Source organism: Chenopodium quinoa, unplaced genomic scaffold, assembly GCF_001683475.1.
Source record: "Chenopodium quinoa cultivar QQ74 unplaced genomic scaffold, ASM168347v1, whole genome shotgun sequence".
Lineage (NCBI taxonomy): Eukaryota > Viridiplantae > Streptophyta > Magnoliopsida > Caryophyllales > Amaranthaceae > Chenopodium > Chenopodium quinoa.
The window spans coordinates 1522213-1543538 of NW_018744626.1; the positions used below are offsets into that span (position 1 = coordinate 1522213).

A 21326-nucleotide genomic window follows, 5' to 3' on the forward strand; every position below is an offset into this window, starting at 1 on the left:
GGCTAATGATAAAATAATATGATCGGTTCATTTTTTTAATATTAAAACATGTACATAATAAGTCTTTTAATATCATATCTACAATGCAAACATAATTTTTGAAAAATATAATTTAATCAAACACAAAAAATATTTTTCGAGAAATTGTAAAAGAAAAATAAAAATCATATAAATGTAACTAAAAAATAGATATATTAAAAAATTTTATTAATACTACTCCGTATTTTATACCAAACTAAGAAATACGGAACTTGTTTAATTACTTAAAGAAAAATAAGTTAATCATAAACAATGTAATTATTAAAGTATTATGATAGTCGTATTTCAATTCACCACTATCAAATTTTTCACCGTGTGGTATGCCTTTGCCTCTTATGGTTACACAGCAACACTAACTACAAATACAGTGCAATTATATTTAATTTGCTTCTCACCTAAAAAAAAAAAAAAAAAAAAAAAAAATGTTAAAACTTTAAAGTGCTTCTATTGCCCGCAATTTCCAAAATCCGAGAAGCAAAATCATTATTTGAGTTAGTGCCACAAAACATAAGGATGGAGATGAGATAAATTACGTATGACATTTAAGTTTTTACTCAAAGAAGTCTTCAAAGCAATTTTTATATAATTACAATATTACCCTTATTTATGCATTTAGTGGAACTTTACAAAGCTCCCTTTTATAGGGTAGGCAATGGAAAGAATAATACAGATTGAAGAAGTAAGCACACAAAATAAAATGGAAATACAAATACAGCACAACTAAAATTTAATAAATAGATGCGTTTTAAATACAAACATAAAGTAATATTTCGAGTTTAATAAATGATTTCTTTTTTCCCATAACAACTTATTTTCTTTTTCTAATGTTTTCTTGTTTCTTTTAAGATTTGAACCTTCTAAAATAGGACGAAAGCTAAATATGGAGTAATAATTTTAGAGACGGTTCAAAGTAAATGTCACTTACAATTAATATAAGCAAGCAAAATGTTAGGAAAAATCAATTACATAGTACAAAATATAAGTATAAAGTTTCCTCAAATATATATATATATATATATATATATATATATATATATATATATATATATATATATATATAAGTTCAAAGTTTACTTTATAGTTAGCAATATAATCTACTTTGAACTAATTAAAAAAATATATATATAAAATTTTAATAAATACTACTCCATAGTAGGTAAAAAAAAAAGTCAAAAATAAAATAAAATTGGTATTACAAAAAAGTGAAAAACATTTGATCAAACCCGTCTCAATCAGCACGCTTAATTATATTAGACAGTTAGACCTTTTAAGTTATATACGTACTTAATAAATTAAAATACTTGTACATGCTTATGTTTGTTGCATGGAGATTTTCCACTTGACTAATATTCTTTCTTTTTATATACTATAACTTAAAAATTGTAGTTAGTTATTCAGTTAAAGTAAAAAAAGCTATCATTATTCTTTCCCATTTTTGGTGTAGGAAAATCCAGCATAATATTGTTTCATAAATGGGGATACAACTCAAGTTTATCGGACATTTTATTCCTACTACGAATAAATATCGAATTTACTAAATTAAGTTGTCAAATTCACGACCACCTTTGTCTTAAGTCAGCAAACATGTTAACAGAAATAATTAATGATCTCATTACATATACTTATTGAATCAAATTTAAAAGAAATTAATTATCTCATTACATATACTTATTGAATCAAATTGTAATGAATGCTTTATTTTTTCTTACGTTACATACTTACAATTTTATGATCTTCAATGCTCTATAAAGTATCAAATATATGACGAATTATCTTTGAATCACTTTCTTTAAATTGTCTTAAACATTATAACATTATTTATAACTTGTTAATGCACAACTTTGAACATATTTATCTTTGTTTTGATTTTTTTATTACTCCATATTATTTATTTATATGGTTTTTTTTTTGGTGCAAATAAAGGTATATATACTGTGGTTATACCTGATGTATATAGAAATTACGCTTTGAACAAAGTTTAGTGATGAATAATGGAAGAGGATTTACGATTTGATTTAGTTGGTCATGGTATTTTTTTTTTTAAATATTGCTGAAAATTAATACTTTCTTTGTTTATAAATAATTGCAACACTTTGATTAGCAGTACACTTGTCAATGCACAAATTTGACCTTACATATTAATATATGCAATACTTATGTATTCACATGTTAAAAATTTTATTTGTGTAGTATAAATTGAAACTAATGCAACATTATATCACATGGTAGCATACTAGCATCTAGTTCTTTATACTCGTAGTTCAAAACTCGTTTATATATGACGTAGAAGACTAGAAGTCATTTAAATTGTTTGCACAAGTATTGAAAAATAGAGGGAGCTGACAACTTTTTTAAAGTTGTCAGTTTGTCACACAAACACACCGTATAACTTGGTTAGATTTGAAGAGGGAAGGAGGGAAAAGTATCAATTTTTCATTATATAAATGTTACATCGGGCAAGGGGAAAGAAGAAGAATAAGAGGGATCCTTTCAAAGCAAAAACAGTCTCAATAACGCCAACTATAAATTAGGTGCAATAAACAATACCACTTTTGACTTATCGCCAAAATAGCACCAAGTTTATCCCATGAGTGTACCATGATTTCTAATAGCCACAACAGCACCAACTATGTCTATTTATAGGGTTGATGGTGCATCATAAAGGTGATGATGTTTACTTTATTATAGTTACCAAAATCCTCACAATATTGAAATAATATTAAAGGAAATACCTTCATTTTTTCTTCCCTATCAACCAAAAAAAATTTAAATTACACACAAGAAATCCTTAACTAATACTCTTTCAAGACACTTATCATATTCAGGAAAGTATGAAAAAATACTATCAGATTGAAATGATAACTACAAGTGTATTTTTAAACCTCATGATCAGAAGTCATAGTTCTAGATACTAGTCAAAGAATATAATATAACCATGAAATATCCACAAAATCTCCATACACCTTTCCAATGAATCAGTGTAAAGAAAATACAATATTTAAGTTGTTGCAAATGAATGCATATACAGAGCATTATGAACACTGTATGGTAAAAGCTTTCTCAGGGTTCTCTGAATCAATTTCTGAATGATGAGGGAAATCATAAGGCATACTTGGAGCAGAAAGACCAGCCTGGTTAAAGACGCGAACCACCTCTTTATACACAACTGCATTGCCTTCGGATGTCAAATGCAACCCATCACTGTCAATGAGAGAAATTACGAAGATCAAATATTACTAGTATATATATTTCAGATATAATTCCTCAAGGAAGAGTAGGAGGTGTAAGCATTGGTAAAAAAAAAAACAAATTCTAATGAAACACAGACCTCAAGTATTTTCTTTGCCAGCCCTCATTTTCTTGCATCTTGGACCATAGATTTATGGAGGGAATACTCAGTTCCTCCGCTAATGTAATACACTGATTTGCATATTTACCTGCTGTTTCATTTGTTCTTTCCGGAATCTTCATTGCCTTTTCACCATACATCGACCTAGCAGAAAAGTACAAGTGCTGCTTTCAGATCCTCATAAACTTACACGGCAGATACATTTGCACAATGTGAGTATAATAAAATTGAAAATAAAATAATAAAATTTGAGCCTAACTGAGGAACAAAAGAAACAAATCGATACACAGTCTGAAGATATACAATATGCCATTTCATCCTGCAAGTTAATGATCAACACACAATACAAGATCAAGCCACTAAAATAAAATATTAGGAAACTTGACGTTATTCTTTCTACTCTTTCTCTCTCCCATAACTTGGATTACTTCGGGTTGGTCACCACACAAAAACTCCCGGGATTGATAAAATAATTAAATAATAGGAAACAGAGGAATGGATTGATAATCCAAAAGACACAATATATTCATAAATTTAGCTTCCTCTTCCTACATAGGGCCATAGAGACATAAATTCTACATCAAAGATGAGTGATTTGAATACAAGCTTCACAAGCATGAGTTAAAACACGAAATTTAAGGCTTGCAAATTCATGAGCTTGAGTTTAACTCAAAAAAAATAAAATAAAATTTTTAAAAAACACTCAAGCTCTACTCATCTCAAATCTCAATATCACCAAACACCCCAGAGAGAAACAATTAAATAAGACTTTAAAAACATGGACTAGAGAGTAAGACAAGAGAGCAAAAACTAGGTAAGTTTTCTATTCCCCTAAGATACGAGGAAAATAAAATACGGCATATGGCCATTTAAAACACACACACACACACACATTGCATTTTAAGAATAACCAGAAGCAGAACAGAGAATATTTTTATTGTCTACCAGTAACCATTATTTGGGATAAAAAGACATTCTAAATTCTAGAGGGCTTATCGCCAAAAAACTTCCTTGGACAAGCAACCATTTTGGAAAAAAAAAAAAAAAAAAACTGTGTATAAGTCTATATCACCTAACTCACAGTCACGACAAGTGAAGGGAAAAAACTTGCAAAGTGTGAGATAATTTATACTAAATGACCTTGCAAGATTTAGTTTGGAAACAATCAAAGAAGCAAGATTAGAAAACAAATTTCCTTATGTCCAAGGTGATGGGTCATACGTAAAGCACGGGTTGTCCCTACTGATAACTATTCTAATATGGCCATTCGGCTAAAGTGAAATGGCTGCATCAAAGGTTAATGTATAGTTTCTGTAATTTCAGCAAACAAGTCTACACCTAGAAAGGAATGAAATACAAGAATCTTCACAAACATCAAGAAGATGAGTAGACTTACTGAGCATATTCCATGCGGCCTTCCTCGTCAACAGGAGGAGGAGTTATAAGCACCACTAACATGTTAGGTGAGCATTTCTGCAATTTATTGAGACTGATTATAGAAGTAGACATTAATAAATCATACATGCTAGTCAGATCAAACAAAGGGAAAATTAAGAAGCAACTTTATGAGAATGTCCTAAACAGTAATGGACATTTGACCTGTGTTGATAATTTCCCAACATGGAGTTACAAGCACTGATTACTCTTTGTAACCTAAAATGATACCTTCTCAGAGGCAAGGATACATTTCTAGTGATAGATGCCACATATCTTAGTACTAAGGAAGATAGCACTATCTCTTCCACACAAATCACTTATGACAATCAAATAAAAAAAAAATTAAAATGCAAGGATGAAAGCTTTCTAAGCAGACAAAAGAAAATGAGACCAACTGACTTGCAACAAATAAATAAGTTCATCAAATTTAGGAGATAAGATAACCTTCAAGTGCAGAACAATTTTTTTAAGGTTCTCCTTGAACTCCTCGATAGGAACATGTTGCCTTTCACTATTCCTCCCAAGCAAAGCCGCATCATTAGCTCCAAAAAAAATGGTGGCAGCAGCAGGAGGACTAGCCAAACCCTGCAGGAATAATGGAGGCAAAAAAATAAAAGATTTTATGGTCATTATGAAGAATTGAAACAAGTTTAAGCTCAATCACAAAGTGTAACCACACCTTCAACCAAAGAGTTGGTTGATTAGGAAGCATTACGTACTTAGGACATAGGAGCCACTTATTTTCCCTCATTTTGAGTACCAACCCCCCCCCCCCCCCCCCGCCCCTCTCCCCTTTCCCTTCCCTCTCAAAATTAGCTTAAGATGAAGTAACACCCAACTTTCACACACATTATTGATTACTCATATTGTTCTATGCTTCTATCTCATCTTAATTCTCATATATCCATGATAAATGCTTTACATCCCAACATGAATTTGAACACCGCAGGACTTCATTTTGGGTCGAAAACATGCAAACTTTACGTAAAAACTCAATGGTAGTCTCACATCTCAACAGAGAGTCAGAGAGCCCAAAACTTATAGACTCATAAGTTGTGTGCTTCAAAAATAGCAAATAACTTAGCATTATGACATACTCTAATGCTCTATACAATTCACATTCTGGTATTTCCAAATGCTCACCAACAAGCTCCTACTTTAAGGAACTGCTACAGTGCTACTTTCCAAAACCACAAGTAAGATGAAATCACTTTTCTTGATGAACCCTAATCTAGATTTCTCATGTAACCATTTTAAATTATACCCTAATCTAAAATACCTATTGACACTTAAAACACTTTCAATTATACCAAAACCCAAAAAAAGGATAAAGGGTTCATCGAAAATAACTCATTAATGTGCAATCCTATCATCCAGACCAATTAACATAACAAAACTCTTTAGGGGTCGTTTGATTGGATCATTTGGAATGAATTGGAATAGAGTTAGAATCCATTCCATCTATTTTTTTGTTTGATTGAGTTTTTAAGTAATGGAATCTTATACCCAAGGGATTCTAACTCCACCCCCATACCCACATCCCCCTCTAAAATTCACAATCCATTCTATTAATGAAAAATACAATCTATTCTATTAATGAAGAATACAATCCATTCCAACATTAAACGAAACAACTTTAGGCTAGTATGAGTTTTAGAATCCATACCTTTCTAGCATGAGATTCCATTCCAATCCCATATATATTGAACCAAACACCCCCTAATTTCTACAAAAAAAAGTCCTAAAGTTCAATTCTTTCACTACATTTACCCTACTCCATAACATGAAAACATAAAATTTAATTTGGGCACATTCAATTGTGTGCAAGTTATAGACGTACCCATCATTTTATTTTTTATACAGTAATTTAACTCTTCCATCATCAATCCTCCACCTTCACCAACTTCCACCATCATTACAATTTACAATTACTCTTTCCTATCAAAATTTCCATTTTTTGGTTTTATTAGGATATTCAAACAAAAACGATCACCATAAAAGATAAAATTAAATATAAATTTTAAAAAATCAAAAATTTAATAGAAACCCAAACTAAATCTGGGTTATGAACATACCAGTGGAAAAATGTGATGCAAGAGAAACAATGCCCATCTAGTGTTGTACCCACCATAGCCTCGATTCAGTATATCGGCCTACAAAGATAATTAATTAAATTAAAATGAGGAAATTTGAAATGTAGAAGAAAATATAGAGAAAATTAACACAGTTAAAAATCAGGGAATTGTGCAAGAAACAAGGAATGATAATGGGGAAGAAAAAAAAAAATTAAAAAAAAAATACCTTGCGAGAGAAATTGTCAGCAAGAGCAGAACCCCAGCCATTAGGAGCGAAGGATTGTTGTGTGATGGAATCCCCAAAGAGTATGATCTGCGGCCTTATTCCCATCATTTTCACTTCACTTTAAGTTTAATGGAACTTCAACACTATTTAATGGAACTTGGATCTCTACCTACAATCTTCTACGTGTGTAATGTAAATGTCAATGCGTTGATTATGGGATTAGGTGTAATTGGTTTGAGCGTTTTTTTTTTTTTTTTTTTTTTTTTTTTTTTTTTTGAAAAATGTTTTGAGTAGAGGCAAGAATATGAAGTGTAAATCAGGATCCGCCAAGGGTGATAACCTTGTTCTAATTAGATTATTTTCCGTTCAGTTAAGTTTCTTCTAACTTCCTTTTCTAATAAAATATTCAGTTCAATTCAGCTCAATTTAGTCAATGAGAACATGGTCTTACATAAACGGATTTATATACACTTATACAGTAAATAAATTTCGAGCAACCACGAGTATTCGATCTTGCTATAAGGTGGGCTACTGTATTATTTGTCCTTTTGACATGAGAAGAAATAAAAGCATTAAAAAAAAATTAGATCACATGGTAATATCGTCATAGATTAACCTAATCGGTAAGAGACCTCTGGAACCGTTGTTGATTGCAGGCATGCAGCACACATAAAAGAATAACCAAATTATTTTAGTTTAGTAAAAATCAATAAATTTAAAAAAGAAAATATAATAGAGAATCAGCCAAAATAATTTCAGTTTAATAAAAATATTTTAAGTTTAGTAAAAATAATTTCATTTCAATAAATAATTCTATTTCTCAACCTTATTTTTGTTGAACTGAAATTATTTAGGTTATTTTTATTAAACTTGTATTGTATTATCTTACTAGATGAAACTAATTCACTTGAGTGACTGAGCATATATGGAAACAAATGTACACATGGTGTATTTTTACTCATTTGATTTTTTTTTTCTCATGTTATAGAGCAGTATTTTAAAAATGAACAAAAATGCCTTGGGTCATGCACCCAAGTATATGCTCCATCTGCCCTATTTTTTGCCTTATTACAATTAATCGAGTCAAATGTTTTTAAATCTTTGTTCGTAAATTCCCATTAATGTATAAGAGATAATATAATCAAGTAGGATAGATTCATCTTATTGTATATTATATTAAAACAGTCTTAAATTTTTTTTACAAGTATAGAAATGGAATTACTTATGTTTTATGACGCGTTTTAAAACTGTAAAATGTCAAACGAGGCGCAAAAAAAAAAAAAGGACAAAGGAAGTACTAAGGCCTAAGGGTTGTTCACATTTACTGAACTGAACTAAACAAAGCTGAAATGAATTATTTCTTAAGAGAAGGAAATTAGGAGTTGGAATTTAACTGATTAGAGCTGAATTGAACTGAAATTATAGTGAAGTGAACCGGGCCTTAACCCCTAAAATTATTTTGTGGTTGAATCTTGTGAAAGGGACTTTTGGGTTTATGCTTAACAACTTAAGTAATATGGATTAATTCTCTTATTATAGAGTGGGCTTTCTTTGTAAGAGGCCTAGAGTGGGAAACCATTTTGTCGAGGATTTCAAAACATTATCGAAGGTACCATTCATTATCTTTGGATTTTTTTTTCAATCAAAATTATGCATTACAATACAACTATTTTGTCTTGATAAAAGTTTAGGTCTCTTGAATGTTAATTTTAGCCAATTCATGTCATTTTATTTGGCGCACCAATTGCTCGAATGAAGACGTTTAAAATTTATACAGAATAAAATCTCAACACATTATAAATAAAAACAATTTTAGCCAAAGGAAGCAAAAATAATTTATCAATGGTGAGTATCCGCTTAAGTTTACTCTCTATAATAAGAGAATTAATCCATATTACTTAAATTGTTAAGCATAAACCCAAAAGTCCCTTTCACAAGATTCAACCACAAAATAATTTTAGGGGTTAAGGCCCGGTTCACTTCAGCATAATTTCAGTTCAATTCAGCTCTAATCAGTTCAGTTCCAACTCCTAATTTCCTTCTCTTAAGAAATATTCATTTCAGCTCTATTTAGTTCAGTTCAGTTTAGCTCAATTCAATAAATGAATTAAGGATAATGAGCAAAATCTTTTCAATGGGACACAATCTAACATGGATAGAGTCAAATTTGCATATCAAGTAAGATATTTCTTGTTCAGATAAAATTTGACCCTTGAGGCCTTGAGTTTAGCCAACTAATTTAGTTGACATCATCTTGCTTAAAAATATGTCAAAATGAGAACATGTTATGGAGGTGACTTATGTAGTACTCCATATTCTTCCAACTAATTTCTATAAATAACACAGTAGATCTTGCATACAACGAGTGTATTTTATATGATAAGCTATGCATCTTTTGTATGCAAACTTCCTCTCTCCCTCCCTCACTTTCACAACGCGTTCCTATTAATTATTGCATGCATTTTGGAATTTGGAGTAGCACACACAAGTTAATTAAACAACACATAAACACAACACATGCCTTTTTCACACGTGCACATCTTGCGCACATGCCAACATGAGAGCACCATTCCCGATACTTTAGGATGCACATTAGGCAAAGACGAAAACTATGAAACCCAATCAACAAGGAAATGGAAATCTAGTAAGATGAACATAGCTTAAAATAAGCAGCAAACCAAAGATAGGGGTTTATCCTACCTCACTCAAAGAATGACAAAAGAAAGACAGTTCACCAAAATAAGCTCAGCAAAGACCCTATAATGTAATATGCGGCTTCCTTAGTGGTTACCAATCTTTGTCACCACATCAGAAAACTATTGAATAAAAAGCAAATTATGGTGGAAGCAATGACATACGATGATACAATCATATTCCACTATTATGTGTTTCAATTGTACGATGACCCCATAATTTATCTTTTTTGTACATGTCAAAATCTTTAAGATTAATGTGACCCCTCTTTAATTATGTGACCCCTCTTATATTAGGTAATGGACCTTTTTGTACGGACCACAATCTTAATCTAAAAATCTTAATATTAATCCTGCATCATAACAGGATTACTGCACTTCAGTACCTAACTACCTACCGAACACCCAAGATGAGTGATGATAATCTTTCCGAGGAAGGGGCTGATGGGAGTAGATTGTAATAACTTTCCCTGCTGGAGAATGCTGTCGCGGCAAAGCAGTGCACAACTGCTGCAACTGGCAAGATCTGGGGAAGTCCAAAAAGTATGAAAGAGACTAATTCAGGTTTCACAAAAATAAAACAAAAATTTGGATAGGATGTACAGTGAGGAAAACTCTACTTCTACATTCAATTGCACTGTAAAAAATATCACAATACAGAAAGAAAACTGGACTTATCTAATTATTGCATGAACATCAGGATGCAGTAGCCACTAGCCAGTAACTATCTAATTTGAAGGAAATCCAGGACCAGTCATTTACTGGCATCACCAAAATACAGATTCATGTATCACTCATACTAGATGATGATAATCTATATGTCAAATCATGGATATTTCAACCAACTACCCTGTATTTATTGGGATCATGTCAATATTATATCAAATACGAGTATAAAACTGAAGGAACTATTGCCACATATACTCAGTACAAATCATACGTTCATACTCCTAGGTGTACCTGCACCCAAGGTGGTGTGTGGCATGCAATTGCACGCGTTGCACATGACGTGTGGGCATATGCCGCTAGTGTACCTATCCTTAAGGTATAACAAGGTGTCCAGGTTCATGCAGAAATTTGTGTTACAGCTATTTTGATCACTACAATATGAAATCAATCATTCTAAGGTGAAGACAACTACATCATTCACAAGAGAAGTTTACATTTGTAAAATTGTAATCATGTAAGTATCAATAAAACAAACCAACCTAACAGAATATAAAAATATCAGGTCAGAAGAGAAAGAAACTATCAGCACATAGCTAACAAGATCAGGTAGGTGACAGATGCAGTGCATAGATATATTCCATAACATTTGTCCTTTGCTTGTAATCATAGAAGGCTATGTAGGGCAATTTGTACACCCTACTCTCATACCTGGTTGAAAAGTTTCCCATGGTGTAGCTCATAGCCATTATTGGATAAATCATTCAGCAACTTGAAGATGTTTCGCCTTCCCGAGCACTCACTACAAAAGGGAACACATAGTCTTTGAGAAAAGATCAAAAAAGCATGAAACAAAACAGACAGGTGATGAGTAACGAGGCCAACTGATAAGACATGAACAGATTAGGACACGTATAGGACAATTATTAATCAGACTCACTAACTAGCATAACAACTTGCAAATTCCATGATGATGTTCTGAGTTTCGGGCTCCAAATGTTGTCTCCACGACTCCACCTGGAATTTCTCATTTGTCTGATCACCGATTATGGAATTCATAAGAGTTCAGATAATTTCAGTAACAGCAATCAGCAACAGAAAGTACCAATGATTAATTACCTGAAATGCAAGTACTGAGCTCATCAGGGCATTTTACCTAACACAAGGAATCAGGTCATATGATCATATTCTTAGACTGCTGCATTTTTTAAATCATGGATATGAGAGTAACAATTTAGATATTCAATCAAATCTTTAGATAAATTTAACATATCTGATAGAAGATATAGTAGAAGCTAATATTTTATTACAGCATCTTCTATCATATCTTCTATCATTATCAATGCTGCTTACAGAGTTTCCAGACAAGAGATCATGTTTTTCTTTACATGATTACATCACAGGAAATCTTTTTAAGAAGTGCTTCTAGTAATACACAATGCATATTTGCGCATTAAAAAATGATAGGCAGCAATTCTGATCTGTCATTCTGTGATATGTTATGCTAAAACAATGGTCGGAATTTTTGTAATGCAACTACCACTCTCATTCTTCAATTCAATCTTAGCCAAACAAAAAAACGTAGGAATTCAGAATTCTTAGTAGAGGTAATTTTGATAATTGCTTCTTCATTATCATAATATTGACTATCCATCATCCTTTTGACACAACATTACAATAGACAATCTACACAAAATGATTGGTTAGAATCAGAACTACAAGCACAAAACATAAATGTATATCTATATTTAATAGGCCTCTCGAGCACTTTCACAAACAGCTATATTATCAAGGGAAATAGACTTCTTAGCTTGAAGATGAAGCATGACCATTCCTTCCAAGTGTTGAAGGTCGAGAACTGGGAATTTCCATTATCTCAACCCCTTCTGGGCTCATTCCAGGACTTTTCCCCTTCCTTGGTTCAGTGATTCGAGGACTGTATACTCTATGAGACAACCCTGGGCTAGAAGCATGCCTTAAGTTCTCTTGAGAAACTGGGGTAGAACTGCTTAACTTTGGACTTTGAATGTGGCGGATTTCACCTCTGCTCCTTGTCATAATATCGTCAAGGAATTCTCCTGATTCCATTTTAGTCACAGAAGCCTGGGGATCTTGATCCTATGCAGATAGTAATTAGCAAGCAGAACATAACTGGTTATCTAATTAGGCTGAAGAGAAAATCAGGTAGAAGGATTGGAAGAGCTTACTTCAAATGACATTTTGTAGGAAATGGCAGGTGCCTCTTCGTATTCAGCTGCATCCAAATCCTGAAGATGGGCTCCCTTGAAAAATCTAGGCAATACATACTGTCTTACTGGGACAAGTAGCATAATCAACAAGGGAAAAAGAACTCCTGCTATTGGGATCCATGTTATGCCAAAACACAGCAACAAGTATACAGTCTGAAAAATTGTAAAGAGTGCAATTGTTTTGAAGGGAACTGTCTCGATGAAGGTTGCATGCTGCTCATCAAGCAATCTGGAAAATGTCAACAAGAAATAAATGTAAGATAGCAAGGATAATGAGACACTCTGCATGAAAGTTGGAAGTTAGAAGTGCATACTTATATCGTCGACCAGGAGCAGTGAAGAGTAACAATATTCTATCCCAACACTGATTTCCAGGTAAGCTTTCAATGGCCATGAAAGCAAAGTATCCCCAAAGAACTGCTGTGGGGATTCTCTTTATGACAGGCATAGCTGCTACACAGCCACCAACCATTACAGCTTGAAGCAAATTGCTGAGGCGTTGCTCTTTTACTTCAATGGGTAAAAGGTCATCTACGTCCTTGTCTACATCAAAAACAGTTTCATCAACTGGTGTGTCAATGCTGCCACCCTCTGAGAACTTCTGTACTGTTGATTCTTTCAACTCCTTAAGCCCCTGTTAGGAATTCTGAGTTCAACATAAAGGAAGCAACACTATAATCATTGTTATTACTAATTAACAGATTTAGGTCAGCTAGTTTACCAGAGAAGATGGTATCTGATAGACAAGAGGTGTCTGCATATCCTGGTAAGCGTCTTGCATGTTTCTGTATAACTGACCCAAGTTTGAATTCTTCTGTATGCTATCTCTTGCTGCTGCTACAAGCTTGTTCCTTAAAAGCTGTTTCAAAAGCCAGTAAATCATCTTAGAACTGCATTTCATATACGTAGTAAACAGGTTTCAAAAATGTTTGTGGTAGTTTAACTATTAGCCAAGTTAGAGCGAATGATACCCGGTGTTTGAGAGTAGCCAAGCTTCTTGTATGCATGGGAGATTGAGGAATAACTCCATTTGAGGGGGGAATACCAATAAGACCACAGAATATGACCTGTGGAAGGTCGATTAGACAAATAATATTAAGCTTTATAAAACTTTAAACCAAAGTAGACAATTAAATTTTGCTTCAAACATCATAAGGATATTAGTTCAATCTTGGGATAGAATGCTTACCAGAAAACCAAGGAGAAGGAGATCATAATGATAGGAGGAAGGTTTCTTCAGGTTAAACTCCTTTTGTTGAGCCAGTTGAGAAGCAACACTATGATCGAAATAATAGAGGACAGCAATCATGGTGGCTGGGATAAATGCTCCAACAATGTACAATGCAGGCACTTCCAGCATTTCCTGAAAGACAAGAAAGATGTACTTCTTACAAGGATCTGCAGCAAGGAAGCATAGATAAAACTGTGTCTTCATTCCGAAGCAAACACACTTTTATCATCTCTTCTATAAAATACAAGATGCAACACGCTATAAACACCTTGATGACAGTCCAATTTGAATAAGCACCAGGAGACCATGGATTTGGACTGAAAAGACGCCTAGGAATCCCATCCGGAACATTATGAGTTGGTATGTACGATATAGCAGTCCATACCAGCACCATAAGTGGTACACCATAATCAGCGATTAACCCTCGTAACCAACCTGCTCATTTTGAATCAAGCAAAGATGTAAATGACCTAATAGAACTGAAGTACGAACAAAATTCAATGTTATTCTGCATATAGCAGAAAACACCCAGCAGCAGCAGATCTAGTAACTAATGCAGGTAGACACTGGCAGTGAGAAATGTTAAACTACAACCAACAGTGAGGTTGGACATAGGAGAATAACTTACCGTGGCAGAAAAGTTTAATATTACGTCAAAGTACAATTTACATTCAGCAAACTTAAAACACCCTTTTCTATCCATGGGATCAAGAATAGAGATCCAAAAAATGAATGTATACCTGCACCATAGCGCCATGATCTAGCTTTACGACTTTTTAGTGCAGTTAATAGAAGGCCAAATGACAGAACCAACGCAAACATTCCATTGCCAAAGCGCCAAGAAGGAAGAAATGCAGTCTGATTAGGATTTTCCCTATCAGGTATACGGAACTCTTCCACCGCTCCCTACAATGAAAAGTTTGGTCAAGATCAACAAAGGTGCTTCTTCCAATTAAAGATATGTGGGTTTTGTTTCAAAGCTGTCCTAGAAAAGTCAGAAAGGATCTGTACAGCATTGAACATGTCACAATGTAGAAATTCTGACAGAAAGCATTTTTATACACTTTAGATTGATGATGCTCTTAAAAAATCAATAAGAAGATATTACAAGCATATCATACTCACACGAATTGCCTGCTGCATGAAGAGCATTGCTATAAGCAGGCCGAACAGCTCACCGGCTATGCGTGTAAATCTATTGATGATAGAGCATGCTCCCAACACAGCCAACAAGAAAAGCAGAAAGGCTGTCCATACACAAACCCTGCATGCACAAATACAGACATTTGACAATAATTCAGCAAAGCTCTTCTCATATACTCCATATATTGTAGTTGAGCCTTCCAAACTACCTACCAGGCGGTCCAAGCCAAGTAAAGCTTGTGTCCCAATTCTGTCCTCTCCTTGGCAAAGTTGTACATAAATGTATACATAATAACTGTTGGTTCAGCAACGCCTAGAATAAGCAACGGTTGTCCTCCAATGATTGAATGGATGATGCCACATATTGCTGTTGATGCTAGAGTATGAACTGCTGTCAAAGATCCATCTGCAATAGTAATTGAACAAATCATGTCATTTTAAAGCTTGATTGACACAGCATCAATAAGGAATGTATTTGTTCCGCGGATAACTTAACAGTATGCCAGTACCAGTAGTTCTTTCCAGCTGTTCCCCAAAAGATATGACTGGAATTGAGGAAGCAAAGAAAACATAAGTTGTTGGAGCTAAAATCCTGAACCAAGAACATGGGCAGAGTGAATATAAGCTTCCTATTGAATTATAACTAGCATGTCTTTGATAAGTAGTATTACTCAGACACCCCCTAGTTGGAAAGGACTATCAAATTCAAAAGCTCAAATAAAATGGCACAAGATCAGTAACTAATGGCAAAGAATGGTGTTACAAACCTAATTCCAGCACGAAGTCCCCCAGTCCAATCTTGCTTGTAGCAAAGAAGTCTTGCTTTAAGATCATTTTTAATTCCGCGAAAGGGAACAAAAGTTTCTTCCATGATTGATCAATCACGTCTACAAGCCCCCCCTCCTTCTAAGGGTATACTATAATATCCCAACTAGAACAAGGACACTTAAAAAAGGACTAAACTCACTCAAAAATATGGAAGTGACTCGAGAGGCAAAAGAATAATCAAGTTTCCATAAGAAGAGATAGGCCAAAGATTATTATGGATAGAAAGCTAATGGTAGGTGATCATTAATCAAGAAGCAAAATATTTGATTCATCTTGCTCATTGGATGTGGTATAATGGTGAACTTTACATCTTAATGAACCTAAACCTATGCTCAAAATAGATTTGATTAGTTGATATACAGCTAAAAATGAATGAAAGAATAGTACTTGATCAAATTGATTTAAGAGCAAACAAGTATCTATTACTTACTTGAGCTCCATAACTATGTAAACAAAGATGACTAACGAGTCGAATCCATAGATATACAAGAGAGAAATTTAGCGGAATAGACCAGCAAATTCCATCAACTAATATACCAACTAGCGGCTAACTGCAACAGATTTCAGATTCATTCTAAAACTGATACTGAAAAATCATCCACAGAAAGCCCTCATCAACAACCACCCACCAAAAAACCACTCAAAACACAAACAATCAATTACATAATCAAGCTTAATACACTCAATAACACTGCCTCAAGTTCAAGAACACGAGTTTATAGGCAACAAATTTAACGAAACCCCATCATCTCAAACTCAATTAAGAATGGATTATGACAGCTTTGAACAAATGAGCATCCCACAAACGAAATGACAACTCATAAAAGAGAAATTAGCGAAACCCCATGACTGAAAAACAGCAAAAAGGCTGATTCTAAAGCTGAATAAGGCAAATGGGCATCACTCAGAATCAACTCTAAAGTAAAAGTTTAGCGAAAACCCATGATTATAAACTGCAGAAAGAGTACTCTAGAACAAGTTCAGGCAAATGGGCATCACCTAAACAGATGAAAGACAACTAAGAAATCAAATTTAGCGAAAACCCATGATTATAAACTGCAGAAAGAATGTTCTAGAACAAAATTAAGGGCAAATGGGCATCATCAAAAACAATCACAAAACGATAAATTAGCGAGAACCCATGTACGGAAACTGTATAAAGAAATGATTTTGAAGATAATTTGGCAACTGGGTACTAAAATTGAAGCAGAAAAATAACAATTGACTGCAGAAAATGTAAAAACTGACAAATTAGAAACGGCAATGAAGGCAGAAAAGAACAGGGTAACACAGCTAATGCAGGCAATAAATGAGCAGAAAGTGAGAGTGAAAGAGAGAGAGAATTGAGGGAAATGAAATGGGGATGTTTGTGTTTGTGGTGAGAGAAATAATGTGAGCATAAATAAGCAAAGAATTTGAAAGAGTTGGGACTTTGAAATTGAGTTTGAGAAAAAATTAAAAAGAGGGGCCAAATTAAACGCAAGCTTATTAGGCGGGGAGAGAGACTGATTGAATTATTAAATCAAAGAGTAAGCATAACACAAAATGAACGCACAACCAATGTGACATCCACTTATTTTTTTTATCATTTTCTGTAGGTTTTAGGCTTTTGTGTGTAGCCTTTCTAATCACTTTGCTGAATCATTAAAGTTTTTAAAATGATGATTGTCTTTTCAGTACTAAAACATTGTCCTTGTTTGCTAGGTATAAAAGGCTTTTTATTGTGAATCGGGTCCGTACGATATTTAATTGATACTCGTATTACTCTAATAAATATGATATTATTTGACACTAGTGAGAATTGAAGGGGGAAACGACATTTACAGAGTTATGGATAACCATTTAATAAGTGTTTAACATCAACCTATGATTTTATTGTATGCGAAGTTTTGTCAATATGTCTATTAATCACCTATCGTACTCGCATAGTTCTAGTAAGATCAATGCATTTGTAGATATAATTGCATTCAATTCATAGTTCACATATGTTTATAATTTAACCTAGAAGGCTTGGTAGATTTAGTAGATTTAGTGGGGAACTTTTCTTGTGATTTTGTGATCACAAGTTTGAACCCGCTAATTACATTTACTTGAGAGCAGGTAGGCCAGATCACATTGAGCCCAGCCTGCGGACTCGGTCCGATTCTGGGCAAAATTTTCCAGCCTGGATTTTTAAAAAATTTGGGTTGGCTTGGGAAAGCAATTTTATGCATTTTTAGTTGATTTTTTTTTGCCCGACCCGAAAGCCTGCATGATCCGGCTAGTAAGGGCACATATTTTTCGCCCGAAACTTGGCCCGGTCCGAGGGATGGCTAATTTTTTTGCCTTGGCTCGACCCGCCAGTGATCACCTCTAAGAGTAGAGGGATTTCCCTAGAGGTGACCAATGGGCGGTTCGGGCCGGACCAAGGTCAATAAAATATTAAAATTTGCCCATTCAACGGGTCGGGCAACTTTCGGGCCGGAAAATGTGTGCCAAACCCGCCCAAACTAGGCGGCCCATGCGGGCTTTCGGGTCGGGCCAAAAAATCAACTAAAATTGCATAAAATCGATTTCCCAAGCCCGCCACGGCCCCAAAACCGGCCCAGGTCAGGTCCGACCCGATTTCGAGCCGAAAAAAACTGCCCAAAACTGGGTCGGCCTTAACTTGATCAGGTCTAGATTTCCCTACTATCTCCTTTACTCTCAAACATTGATCAAATTGTAACATAACTAAGCTAGCTTAACATGTGAGAGGTGTTGGTGTAATAAGATTATTCATCTTTCGGTCTAACAAAAAAATCACAGATGTTTATTATTAAGAGTTCGTACAATATACCACCCTAGTATTGAGTTTGGGGGGCGGCCAAAGGGTGGGGGATATGCTTATGCGAGTTAGTAGTATTCTTATAGTTTAAAATTCCCAAAGTAAGTAACGGCTACCCACTCCAATCAAACTAAACACCGTACTTATTATAAAATATTATCACATTAAAACAAATATATGATGCAAGTACTTGGATGCCTCATGCAAAACTATCTACTTTCTAACTTTCGATTTCTTATGTTCTCGTTTAATATTGTTTAATGATAATGTACTCTCTTTAATTATAAGTTGATTTTAACATAATACAAATAACAGCCTAGCTTAGATAATAGTTAGTTAGATACGTTTATACACTTCAAACCAACTTATCTTATTACATTGTCCTTGTCTTTCTCCACCTCCTTCTCTTTCTTTAATTTGCTTATGGGGTTATTTAATTAAGGTCAAATTATGACCATGCATCTTTGTTTTAAAATAGCAATTCCGTTGTCGATATATCATTGGATGTTCAAGGTTTTGTTCCCCTCGATTTATTTTTGTTGAACTTAGCTTATTTTGGTTAAAGAACGAAAAAAATAGACTTGATCAAATAATGAGTTGGATTTGTTCCAAACTCGTTAATAGGCTTAAAAACCATACTATTCCAACCAATAAATTGATGACTAGCTCTTACTAATTAAAACTCTATTGTTTTACCGCTCATACACTCGCAAGGTAAAAATAATCTAGATTGCATACCACACATCCAATTTAAATATAAAGTTTGTCTTCTAATTAAGATAGTCAAGGCTCTTTTTAGGCCTTTTGGCCGCTCAATCGCTCATACACTCTACAAGATACATGTAAAAGGGTAATAAAATACCCTAGAATTGTTCAACGCACAACCGATTGTATTCTAATACGAAGTATTAAGATTGGCCGCTCATATACTTACAAGGTAAGGTAGATGTAAACGGGTAAAAAAAAATCTAAACTTACACAACACACAATCGATAGATTATAAATAATACGTAGTATTATTAAGATTGTCTTCGAATATACTCTGTATATACTACATATAAATATAAATTAGGTTGTTTATGTCACAAAGGATTATTAATTATACTACATAGGACATATGGACCCAAAAAAATGCATAAAGAGAGACTTATGCAAGTTGAATTCTTTTTCTTTTTGTCAAAAAAAAAAAAAAAAAAATCTTTTTCTTATCTACAAAAAATATCACGTCATCGAAGTATAAGTATGAAGACAGTTGCATGAAGATAAGATTGACAAAAACATGTACTCCGTACACGAATTAACACAATGCGCACATTTATCAATGGCATAGTTTAGTACGTCTTTCAAAATTCGCAACTCAAAATCTAGCTAAACCTCGATAAAGAAACCTCTAAAGATAAAAGATTTTTTTTTGGAATTGTTTAAGATGTAGTAAACTCTTTTTTACTCCATGACTTTTAAGTGCTTGAATTTATTTATATGTATCTCAATGTTGTTTAATCATAAAATATGAATTTCTTTAGTAATTAGGGCATGTTCACTCCAGCTTAATTTCAATTTACTTCAACTCCAATTAGTTCAGTTTAGTTCAACTTCTAATTTTCTTATCTCATAAAATATTTATTTCACTTCAACTCCAATCGATTCAGTTCAGTTCATTTCATTAAATGTAAACAGGCCCATACTTCGTACTAAAAAAAATAAACGTGGGAATTTGGTATGGTGATGAACAACCAATCCTGTTTTGTTTGGTAGCTGATTATATATAATAGTAATAGCAATGAATTAGAATGTGAATTTGGAAGAACATTAATGATCATTCCTATTAATTATTACTCAAGATGACCCCTAACTTTGTCTAGCTTTCTTCATAAATTTTCATCTCCACTACCTCTCAAGTGGTAATGAATGATAATGGAACAATAATGAAGAAAATGCAAGCTCGGGGATGAAATTGTGCTCCCATAGCCTGATAACCCCATAGAGATTATATAGTTTGCTTCAATTTCCATATATCATATACGCAATACTAAATTGTATTTAAAATTTATTCCCTTTATCGAAATATATTATCAGCTACCAAATAGACAGGTAATACGTACAGTTGAGAATATGTTATCTTCACCTTATATAAGGTATTGTGATCTAACTTCATAAAGGTTCATCAATGTACTACTCCATTCCAATTTTATTTTTGTTTGGTATGGTTTGGATTTTTTTTATCGATCCAATATGATTCATATGACCGGCAGGATTAATTCATCTAAAATGAATATATATTTCTGATTCCGTCTGATTCAACTAACTTTAAATTAGCTGACCTATTCTATTATAACATGGTCTTATACTATAATTCTAACAAGCATAAGCAATAAGAACAAGACAAGACCACAAAGCCAAAACCATGGTCCAATATCATGACAAATAAAGAACGTCAAGTACCTATTTACATCTCCCCTTTCTTAAAGAGGATTTAATTAAATTCAAGTATACATGCATAATAATCAAGCTTATGTAAGTCCGATGGGCAAAGTGAATAGTTTATGCCAAATTAATTAAATAAATTGGTGCTATAACTATAAGT

The 21326-nt window shown here is 33.5% G+C and overlaps 2 protein-coding genes across 3 annotated transcripts; both read right to left on the bottom strand.

Moving 5' to 3' along the window:
- Positions 1 to 2869: 2869 nt before the first annotated feature.
- On the bottom strand, positions 2870 to 7598 carry LOC110700383 (GDSL esterase/lipase At5g62930-like). Its single transcript, XM_021877920.1, has 6 exons — positions 7127 to 7598; positions 6901 to 6978; positions 5270 to 5410; positions 4785 to 4861; positions 3368 to 3532; positions 2870 to 3240 (listed from the first exon to the last, which is right to left on the bottom strand). Exons 1-6 carry the CDS (start codon positions 7232 to 7234, stop codon positions 3072 to 3074), a joined length of 738 nt encoding a protein of 245 aa, XP_021733612.1. The 5' UTR covers positions 7235 to 7598; the 3' UTR covers positions 2870 to 3071.
- A 2288-nt stretch (positions 7599 to 9886) lies between these two features.
- On the bottom strand, positions 9887 to 17379 carry LOC110700384 (probable boron transporter 2). Of its 2 annotated transcripts, none has more exons than XM_021877921.1 (14): positions 15876 to 17379; positions 15618 to 15700; positions 15322 to 15514; positions 15091 to 15229; positions 14706 to 14871; positions 14234 to 14400; positions 13924 to 14097; positions 13706 to 13801; positions 13456 to 13593; positions 13049 to 13368; positions 12693 to 12963; positions 11426 to 12603; positions 11197 to 11287; positions 9887 to 10345 (listed from the first exon to the last, which is right to left on the bottom strand). In XM_021877921.1, the coding sequence occupies exons 1-12, from the start codon at positions 15977 to 15979 to the stop codon at positions 12292 to 12294; spliced, it is 2163 nt and encodes a 720-aa protein (XP_021733613.1). In that variant the 5' UTR covers positions 15980 to 17379; the 3' UTR covers positions 9887 to 10345; positions 11197 to 11287; positions 11426 to 12291. The 2 variants fall into 2 exon arrangements, with proteins under 2 accessions (XP_021733613.1, XP_021733614.1); XM_021877922.1 differs by having other exon boundaries at positions 15605 to 15653; positions 15876 to 15972.
- Positions 17380 to 21326: the final 3947 nt, after the last annotated feature.